This window comes from Sphaeramia orbicularis, chromosome 14 (assembly GCF_902148855.1).
Source record: "Sphaeramia orbicularis chromosome 14, fSphaOr1.1, whole genome shotgun sequence".
Taxonomy (NCBI): Eukaryota; Metazoa; Chordata; class Actinopteri; order Kurtiformes; family Apogonidae; genus Sphaeramia; species Sphaeramia orbicularis.
This window is the reverse complement of record NC_043970.1, coordinates 29,700,178-29,710,959: the sequence shown is the minus strand read 5'-3', so window position 1 is coordinate 29,710,959 and position 10,782 is coordinate 29,700,178. Positions and strand designations below refer to the sequence as shown.

At 37.8% G+C, this 10,782-nt stretch overlaps 2 protein-coding genes across 3 annotated transcripts; both read left to right on the top strand.

Moving 5' to 3' along the window:
- Positions 1–546: 546 nt before the first annotated feature.
- Positions 547–4,792, top strand: LOC115432972 (uncharacterized). Of its 2 annotated transcripts, XR_003937277.1 has the most exons (6): positions 547–670; positions 768–1,240; positions 2,590–2,673; positions 2,845–2,917; positions 3,539–3,807; positions 4,371–4,792. XR_003937277.1 is itself a non-coding variant. In XM_030154110.1 (4 exons), exons 1-4 carry the CDS (start codon positions 551–553, stop codon positions 2,867–2,869), a joined length of 702 nt encoding a protein of 233 aa, XP_030009970.1. In that variant the 5' UTR covers positions 547–550; the 3' UTR covers positions 2,870–2,977. The 2 variants fall into 2 exon arrangements, 1 of the variants encoding a protein (XP_030009970.1); XM_030154110.1 differs by lacking the exons at positions 3,539–3,807; positions 4,371–4,792 and having other exon boundaries at positions 2,845–2,977.
- A 1,471-nt stretch (positions 4,793–6,263) lies between these two features.
- On the top strand, positions 6,264–10,676 carry LOC115432969 (serine/arginine-rich splicing factor 1B-like). The gene is made up of 4 exons (XM_030154105.1): positions 6,264–6,736; positions 9,141–9,328; positions 9,413–9,585; positions 9,990–10,676. Exons 1-4 carry the CDS (start codon positions 6,546–6,548, stop codon positions 10,200–10,202), a joined length of 765 nt encoding a protein of 254 aa, XP_030009965.1. The 5' UTR covers positions 6,264–6,545; the 3' UTR covers positions 10,203–10,676.
- The last annotated feature ends 106 nt before the right edge of the window (positions 10,677–10,782 follow it).

The following is a 10,782-nucleotide window of genomic DNA, read 5'->3' as shown; positions in this document are numbered from 1 at the left end:
TTTCTTTGAAAAACGCAGAATGGGGGAGGAATTAGTTCTTGATTAAATGGCTGATCAGTTTGCGTTTTGATAAATGAAAATTTTTTGACAAATGCGGGATCACATTTATTTCTTGTCCAAAGTGACTAGCGTACGGACCCGTACGAAAATACCCGAAATCTAGAATTACGGAAACCAAACCACAGCGGAAGTGGTAAACAGCTGATAACAGCGGGAAAAGTGATGAACAAGATGGAGCTCGGAGCTGAGTTTCAATCATTTTCTAAATTAGAAAAAGCAAGCCGCAGCTATGAGGAGTCTAATTGGGTGAAATATTACAGAAGAAGCAGTCGCTCGATTGAGGCGTATCAAAAAAGATTGCATAAGAGTGAAAAACGCATTGAAAGTGAACTGAAATTTGCCAAAATTGATTATTCCTGCATACTCAGGGGAAAACATTTCCAATCGATAGAAACGGACAAAAGACCTAGGTGGAAGTAGGAGGCGTATTGGGGATCAACTGACATGTTACAATTACTTTCCTCTTCAGCATTATTTACCTTTGTTTCCTATGGTTTACAGTACGGTCCAGCTGAAGTGCCCAAGTCCAATTAAAATTAGAGTGTCCAGAGATGGTACAAAACTGGTTGTGAGGGAAATGTGTGAACAGCACAACCATCATGTGTCTCAGGTATTAATATCAAAGTAAATTCAAAGCTGACAATATCCCAGTCCAAGGATATGAAGGTAAATGAATGATTTCAGTTATTGTGTCTTTCTCTTTGCAGTCTTCATACCATCACCTTCAGCAGAAGAGGTGTGTTCACACAGAAATTAAACAAGAGGTTGCCAAGATGTTGCAACTGAAGGCCAATAAAGAGCTTGTACTGGAACACGTCCTGCAGTCAACAGGGAAAATCAGAACACTCAAAAACTTGCACAATGGTACAGCAGCTAAGAAGCCTCCACATTCTGATAACAATCTTGTTACTCTTTTGGAGGAGATGAAAAAGGAGCCAGGAAGGACAACAGAGGTAGTTGGTAGTGACGAAAGTGAACTGCAGGCCATCTTTTATGAGGATGCAAGGGAGTGTGAACCCTCGCCTGCAAAGAAGCTAAAAATTGAGTCAAGACAAAATCAGGACAGGCAAAGACCGAAAACAAGAATAAACATCGGTGTGGCATTTCCCAGGTGGAGATCACTGATGAAGCTCAAAGGTTTTCAGAATGATGACGAAGTTACCTGTTTCCTGCTTGACTGGTAATTTAGACCATGTTTATCAGTTGACATCAAAGCATGACCACGATCTCTGTGTCTCTGTATCAATGGTTTAAAATATGTAACGGCTACTAGGATTTTACAGTTATGCATAAAACTGGCATTGAAACTGGAGCTCATGTCAGTTAAAATCCAAAAAGACTAACATTTAACAAACCAAATCCCTGAGCAATTCCTGTTAGAGGAAGAGCAGATGTTTGATACCCACACCTTTTAGTCTTTTAGCTAAAATGCAAAAAAAAAAAAAAAAAAAAAAACTCACATCAAGACCACCTTATACAGGATTCAGTTCACCCTCTCCAGCATGTAGTACTCCAGGGTAACTAATCCTTCTAAGATATGGTTGTCAAACATAAGGCCCACAGGCTAAAACCAGCCTTCCTGAGGTTTCAGTCTGGCCTTTGGGATGAATTTATGAAGTCCAAAAATTACTGTCAAGGCTGCCAAACTTATTTCAGCCCAAATGGATCTCAAGTGGATCAGACCAGTGAAGTAATTGCATAATAAACTATAAATTATGCGTGCCATTACAGACATTTCAGGTTATTTATGTTTTTTTTGGACATTCACATTTTTTGTAAAAGGATAGTTTGTATATGTCAACATTTTCAGAATTTAATTTTACTTTTTTACACTAAAAGAAAAATTTGGAGTTGTCTGTTTGTAAGTTATTGTGCTATTAATTTACTAGTTTGTTGGAGATGAAATCAGGCTGTATGTGGACCCCTGCTCTAAGGTTTTCCTCAGCATCAAACCCCCCCCCCCCCCACACACACACACACACACTAAAGGACCCACAAGTAAATCACACGAGCTCTGCCTCATTTGCTATGCTCTTACGTTTCACAAGTGACTCATTTATTTTACAGTTTATGCTCTTAATTGTATACTTTTTTATGATGTTGAAATGCTGTTTGAGAAGTTTAGGGCTGTTTTACAGAGTATTATTTTCCAACCAATAAATAATATGTGGTGCGATTTTAGAACTTTGTTTATTCAAATGAGCAAAAACCTAGTCCTCAGGTCCTCTACTTCCTAAGCTTTGGAGTACATTGTATGACATTATCCACCCATTTTCAAAACAGCTTAATCCTCAAGGTCACAGGGGGTCCTGGAGTCTATCACGGTTTTGTATGACATAACATACATAATTTTACAGATACTTTTTTAGGTTATCAGTGTCCATCATCATGCTTGTAGCTGAAGCAGTAGTTAATTTTAATTTCAGATCCAGGTTGAGGCAACCTTTCCCAGCCCTTTAGGAGCTAACAGAATATACTACAGGGCAGTGTCATATATTTATTTTCTTGATGTTTCTGTTGTTTTTCCAGTTATGAGAAAGCTCCTGTAGCATCAACTTCCAGAAGAGGGAAACTACAAGCTCCAGCAGTATCTTGCATTGCTGATACAAACAGGCAAGTCACCACATCGAAAGAATTGTGCTATACTTTTATGTTTAATTTCAGACAAAACATTACTGGTTTATGGGATTCTCTTTTTTGTTGCTTCTTCATCTGTATGTTTCTGAATGATTCACTGCGTGTCATATGTTTGTAGAAATTGTTTTTTGAATATGTTCTTTACAGAAATGACAAGTCAGATGACGGATGAGACGGATAACAGCTCTGATGAAGAGCATTGTCCACCAGTTTGTATAGGGTGTGTCAGTCTTTACCCTGCTGTATTGTACGGTGTCTGTTTATTTAGTTTACAATTTTTACACATACAGGGTGGGGAAGCAAAATTTCCAATGAACATTTAGTTGTTTTTTTCTCAGCAGGCACTACGTCAATTGTTTTGAAACCAAACATATATTGATGTCATAATCATACCTAACACTATTATCCATACCTTTTCAGAAACTTTTGCCCATATGAGTAATCAGGAAAGCAAACGTCAAAGAGTGTGTGATTTGCTGAATGCACTCGTCACACCAAAGGACCATAAAGACTGTTTATAATGTAAAGAAGAGAATGACTATGAGCAAAACTATTACAAGAAAGTCTGGAAGATACTATTAAAGAAGAATGGGAGAAGTTGTCACCCGAATATTTGAGGAACACTTGCGCAAGTTTCAGGAAGCGTGTGAAGGCAGTTACTTAGAAAGAAGGAGGACACATAGAATAAAAACATTTTCTATTATGTAAATTTTCTTGTGGCAAATAAATTCTCATGACTTTCAATAAACTAATTGGTCATACACTGTCTTTCAATCCCTGCCTCAAAATATTGTAAATTTTGCTTCCCCACCCTGTATATCTTCACATTGCACCTTCACAGAACAAGTGGAGAGTTAGAGAAATCACCATTTATTTATCGGCCAGTGTCCGAGTGTGCTGCAGAAATCCTTCAGGTGACAGTGACTAATGAAGAGGTTCTCCTGGAGCAGCAGGAGTGGAACTCCAGCCTGGGAAAAGTTCCAGAGCCCCCCTGCATTCAACAGAAACAGGAGGGAGAGCAGCTTCAAGTCAGAATGCTGAATGCGTTGATGAAGCACTGGCTCACTGTGGAAGCTGCCTGTAACCCCAAAGTTCATTTAGGTATTACAGGTTTTTTCAGTCAACTTCTAAAATATAATTTTGTTCATATTGTCGAAGTGGCTCTACATGCTATATGTTTGTTCTTAATTAGGGGCTGTATGAACACTATTGTACCTTTTTAGTGTAAAATAGTCAAAGATGTAATTTAAATGTCACCAACTGAAAGGTCTAGTGTGTGAGAAGAAGAAGGATCTAATTTCAGAAATGTGGAACAATATTCATCATGAATTTAGTGTAACTGATATGTAATCATATGGAAATGACTATTGCCATGTTTTCATTTTCTTAGAATGAGGTATTTAAAATGAAAGTTCATCTTCTCATTGTTCCATTTTATAGAAGGCACCATCCAACATTGCAGTTCATTATGTCTCCCACTATGTTTGAGTGGGGATCAGTGCTTTGCTTTTGGTATGCGGTGATAATTTATGCATTGTCAACACATAACAGCATATTCTTTTTTCCTGCAGATGTCCAAAAGCAATCATTTGTTGAAGAAGAGGTTCACCCTGAGCAGCACAAGTGGGACCCTGGTGTGGAAGACAAGGGCCCAGAGCCCCCCCACATTAAAGAAGAACAGGAGGAGCAGTGGATCAGTCAGGAGGGAGAGCAGCTTCAAGGGCAGCATGAGGCTGGTATCATTGAGTTCCCATTCACTACTGTCCATGTAAAGTCTGAACATCATGAAGATGAACCTCTCAGTCCTCAGTGTCATCAAAAACAAACTGATGAGGGCAGAATAGACTGTGGATCAAACCCAGCTGGAAGTTTACATTCAGGCACACATTTACAAACAGACACTGATGACAGAAGTAAACACAGTAATGAAGATCACACAAAGAGCACTGAACCTGCACCAGAACAGATGGACACAGAAGAGGACAGTGAAGGATCACAACCAGACAGGAATCTTGTCAGAGTTTACTGAAGCCTTTTTTGTTGACAGCTAACATAAACTGAAATGTCACTTGGGCCTTTTACGGAAATTTTGTTGCGAAGTACCTTTACCTCCATCCACTGATTATACTAATTCTTTAAAACAACCCTGGTAGACTGTATAATTTTACGTTGTAGCGATGTGGCTCCTTTTCTTGCCGAAACTGTGAGAAACTGCTTTCATTTCCCATATAGATTACAACATAATAAAAGGAGTACCTTTTCTGTTATTTACCTTCATTAAATGTACATCACTTTGCATTCCAAGCCGGTCACATGAAATTACACAAAAACACGATAAAATAAAAAATCTGAAATAGATCTGGGTGATGTGGCTAAAAAATCTTAAATCTTGATTTTTTTAGTTTTTATTTTTTTCCCCAGTGTAAAAGATTGCTTTCTGGATACATGAACTGAAGACAACACTTTACTTAGAAATACTTATTTACTAAAAATTATGTTCCATATATGACCAGAGAAACACATTCGCAATTAATATGTAGCAAGAAGCAAACGGGTTTTGAATTTTTATACATTTTTTTCATGATTTAGGCAATTTTCAGAAAGCAAAACCTTGATTAATAGAATTAAATGTGTTGCCCAACCCTAGTCTGAAATACGATGATCGCTTGGATTGTTTAGAGGAAAACTGATTTATTTGGAGATGTAGCTTCATGGAATATAAGTATGTACTGCTTGTGTTGAAATATTAACACTTGTAATTCCCATCAACCTCGTCACCATGTCCTCAGTAAGGCGGAGGATTCTCAGGGCTGTTTTTTTTTTTTTTAAATTTATCCTGTTCTGTTGGTTCACAGTGAGAAAAATGCATATTATGAAAGTATGCAAGTGATGTGCTATACAACATGAGTGAGAAATCATTTACCAGCATTTGTGAACATTTGTGCAAGTAGCAGACAATGAGTAAATACAAGTTTTCTAACAAATAAACCCTGTAAATTGAATGTAAAGGTATTCTGAGAAATGCTTTAAAACAGAGGAAAAAAGTAACAACAAAAAAAAAAAAAACAAAAAAAAAACAAACCCCAAAGTCATGAGTTCAACCCAAGGACTATAGTTTTGAAGGGCAATAGATGGTAGTCAGCATAGTTTAATATTTATCTTATTTCATTTCTGTTTTTCACACAGAATTATGAGATGAATCTCAAAAGTTTTAAACATAACATGCTGCTTATAATTAATTTAAATAAATAAATAAATAAATAAATAAATAAATAAATAAATAAATTCTAACAATTTCATGTCCTGAGCTACTCTGTTTACACCATATGTTAAATTACATTGTTTTTAGAAATTATGTATATTTATTTCGATTATTATTTTCTTTTTTAGTTTTATTAATTTTCTTCTAAAACTTGAATCACCTTTTTTCTTAATGTAATATTTGCCCTTCATATACTGCAAAATAAGAAAGTATCATTATTTTATTTAACTTCTTTGCGTGTTTAGTGCTTAGACTTCCACTTCCTTTTTATGCAGCAGAGGGCGGAAACACATCAGATGCTCGAAGAAGAAATCCACCACCGAAGAAGAGGGCAAGCATAATCGTTGTTCACGAGTCCCTCACGGTTAATATTTGCTAGCTGTACTTCTATTTGATATTAATCCTCAAGTCCTTTAATATCTAAACGCAAACTGTTTTTTTCAGAATTGTTAAAACAGTTTAATAGCGTCATTCATTTAGCTTAACCGATTAAAAGCAGGTTTATTTGTTTGAAAACGTTTGTTAGCCCACTTGCTAACTCGACGCTAGCTAACGCTTTGTCCTCGCTGCGAGTGTCGTCGCTAACATGTCTGGAGGAATCGTTCGCGGACCATCGGGGAGTAACGACTGTCGGATATACGTGGGGAATCTCCCTCCAGATATTCGCTCAAAGGATGTAGAAGACTTGTTTTACAAATATGGAGTCATTCGTGATATCGATTTGAAAAACCGAAGAGGAGGACCACCATTTGCCTTTGTTCAGTTCGAGGATCCGAGGTGAGCTGCAGTAATGCTTCAACGTTATCCCTCCCTTGTAACACACGGATATGTGTGCAGGTCAAAACGAGTAGTAATTCAAAGAACATAGCCGTTTGTTTATTTATTTTGTTTTTTCTGTCTCGGTGCACCATACGAATAAACAACGTTTTAATCCAAGTTACATATATACACATCATCCATTGTAATAAATCACCAGCCCGTTTAATAACTCAACTGAACTACAGTTAACCATCAGTTTTTGGTGGCTTTCTCTTAAAATCATTAAGTATAACATGTTTACTCTGATGCAATCGTAAATGTTTTTAACACAAATATCTAAATAGGTCATAATGTCCAATTTGCCTTTGTGCATTCTCATAATTTGTGTAATAGCACAGCATTTAATTTATTTTGTGATTCTCGTCATTCATCTCTGAATGAAAACTCTGCAGGAGGCCCCAGTAATATTTTTCTATTTCTACTTTTTAATAGATCTTTCACGTTTCTGCGTTTGTTCTCATGAATAGAATGTGGTCTTTAAGGCAGTGGCCCGCCTTGTTTGAAAGCCTATTCTTTCCTATAAAGCTTTCACTGATTGTTAGTCACGTGTTGCCCCACACCTTTTGTGCTTTAACGAAAGAGTAGTGAATAGTGAAGACATTTAAGTCAATCAGCATTTAATATGTCCTTTCATTTATTCTAAACTGTTATATACAGTACTTTCCAGAAGTCTTAGCTTACCTTTATCTTGTCATCTTGTTCTGTTTCTGCAGCTTTCCTTGTAAATAGGGTAGGCTAAAATAAACTTTTGCTTCAGCCTATGCCTTTTCGCCCATACTTGATATTGAAATCCAAATTGTAGGTATGTATATATTGTGTTCTGCTAAATGGACAAATAAATGACTACTACAGCTTTGGTTTGCAGGGTTGAAATGAGCATAAATATTAGAGGTCGACCGACATCGATGTTTCTACTGCTGATGCCGATTTTTTAAAATTTGGTCAGCAGCTGGCCGATATCTACAGCCAATTTTTGAGGCTGATATTTAAGGTGGATTTTGTAATTATTATTATTTTTTCTTTTAAAGCACATTGGCCGTAAAATACAACCGAAACACTCAGATAATTAAGATTTATATGCAGCAATATAAATGAAACTATTAATACACATACACATAGTATTCTTAACATTTATTGAACTTCAAGTGCTGCCCAGACAGGTGCCTGATCAAACATCTTGTAGCACTTTTACTACTGATCAAATATTAGCTTTCAAAAAACAGTTTAAGCCGATATTGAAAAAAGTCAATATACTAGCCAATATATCTGTCTACCTCTAATAAATATTACTGGTCAATGAGAAGAAAAGAGAATGACAACTTTCATTCTCTTTTCTTCTGATACAACAAGAAAATACAGCTATTCAGTGCACAGCATTAAAGGACACACAAAAACTGAACTAAATGGGTGGTAATGGTTTAAGTGACAATTTAGTTTGGCCCCTCCCAGAAGCAGCATGTGATGTGTTGCATGAAACCTGACTTAACACCCCAGAACATTAATGCAACAAATCTCATTATCGAAACAAAAGTGTTAAAAACATATTAAATGTAAATGAGGTCATACTAAATACTAGCACTTTGGTTTATAGACTGTTTTTTCCCTGAAACTGTCTTTACTGCGCAACATGTATTTCATACATCCAAATTATATTTTAATAGAGAGACAGAGAAATACTTATGTGTGGTCAGTAGAACTTTACTGAACCAACAAACCTTTTGCACAGTGTTAAGAAATTTTGGTCTCACAGCCTGTCGCACTAACACTGCAACCTTTAAGCAACTTCAGCAAGATGCATTTTTCTTTGTGGCTATGTTGGTTCAAGCTGAAGTTGCAAAATAGCCTGTTTAAATAATATAAATATAGAATAAGGTACTTGATGACACCGACAGTGGATATAAAATTTAGAGGTCATAAAGGCCAATATGAATGGAACAGAAAAAAGGTAGTATCACATCTCCCTCTTATCCTCAAATATTTGCATTGCAATGAATGAACCTTCTGTGGCAGTATTGGAGCTAAATAGTTGTTAAACTGAATACAAGTAATTCATTAAAAAAAAAAAAAACATAAATAGGTCTCACTCATTGTTTTTGGAGTTACTGTCTTACCTCAGTATTTTTGGGTAGAGCATCTTAGCTTGGTACATGTTGATTTGGCCACATTTTTCCATGCTGATTTGCAAAAATGTTTAGATCATTCAAATTGCAGGGCATCTCCACTGAACAGTAGCCCTCAGGGCACTTTACAATTTGCTTCAGGTCTGGGCTCTGGATTTATGTCAACTGTTTTCTGTTAATTCTGGTTTCTTTCATTTGTTAGCTGATTCAGTGGGGGAAATTAATTTCTGTGGCTTTCATAGGGATGCTGAGGATGCTGTGTATGCACGTGATGGTTACGACTATGATGGCTACCGACTGCGCGTCGAGTTTCCTCGAAGTGGAAGGGGTGGCGGCGGTGGAGGTGGTGGTGGTGGAGGAGCATCAGGACCTCCAAGGGGAAGGTTTGGTCCCCCATCCCGGCGTTCTGAGTACAGGGTTGTGGTGTCAGGTAGGTGACAAGTTCCTCTGGCAGCAGGTTGTCCTTATATGTGAATGATCAACATGATTGTGATACCACTCTTCTTCCTTCTAGGTCTTCCCCCCAGTGGAAGCTGGCAGGACCTAAAGGATCACATGCGAGAGGCAGGTGATGTATGTTATGCTGATGTTTATCGTGATGGCACTGGAGTGGTGGAGTTTGTGCGCAAAGAAGACATGACATACGCTGTCCGCAAGTTGGACAACACCAAATTTCGTTCTCATGAGGTGGGTAAAAAAAAGTTTCATTCACAGGATAATTATACAGAGGAACACTTTGAAATTGAAGTGTGTAATCAAAAAAAAAGTAAGGCGGATGTAAACCATGGGCAGTATGTCAAGGTTATAACTCTGTATGTTGATTTGCTGTGTCATGTCTACCATTTCTAATTAAAAAGTTTCCACATATAGCATAATGAAGCCACAGTATAGGATGTTTGGTAAGTGACCTGCAGCTGATGGAGACGGATCCCAAAAATCAGAGTGTGGAAGTTTTATTATATCTTTATTTGTATTTTGAACTTTTTTGTTTTTAACTGCACTTTTTCTAGCCATATGACTGCAGTTGTTGGCCGACTTGAGTTTCCTGTTTAATATTGTCACATGGGGTTATATGTCCTGTGTGCTTGTAGGGAGAGACTGCCTACATTCGTGTGAAGACGGATGGACCCAGCAGCCCCAGCTACGGCCGTTCCCGCTCTCGCAGCCGGAGCCGTAGTCGAAGTCGCAGCCGGAGCCGCAGCCGCAGCAGGAGCAAGAGTGGTTCACGCAGCTACTCACCCCGTCGTGGCAGAGGATCTCCCAATTATTCTCCCCGCCGCTCCCGTTCCCGCTCTCGCACCTAGATTTGCCAGACCTCATGACGAATGGTGGACCTCAGAGCTCAAGTCTTGACATCACTTCTCTGCCGTCACCACGGACCATGTGACCACGTTACAGTTAACACTGTGTTGTTTTGTCCTTTTCTCTGACTTTTTGTTGCAGTTTTCTCTTTAGTTTTCTCTTTTTTCTTTATTTTCTTCCCTTTACCCAAGCATATTTTCTGCTAACCATTTCTCCTTCCTCATACCTCAGTCCCCCTTTCTCCGCTGTTTCTTTTCCTTGTATGCTTTGTTTTGTTTGAGGAGGGTTTATTTTATGGCAGTGGCTACTGCCACAGTACTGTGGCATGGAATATGGTTTTGTATATGGCCATAGAGCCAATCAAATGTTAGCATATGTACTAGAGCCAATCATGGATACTGTTACATGAACTCATTAGCCTCTAGTTGCCACAGTACTGTGGTGATATATGGCGTATACTTCAGTGGATTCTTTTGTGCATTTTGCTCCCACAGTACTGTGGCAATTGATGGAGGAAGCGACAAATTAGTGATAATATATAGTATAGAAAAGGAATTATTGTTCTAAATACTCTATATGTTG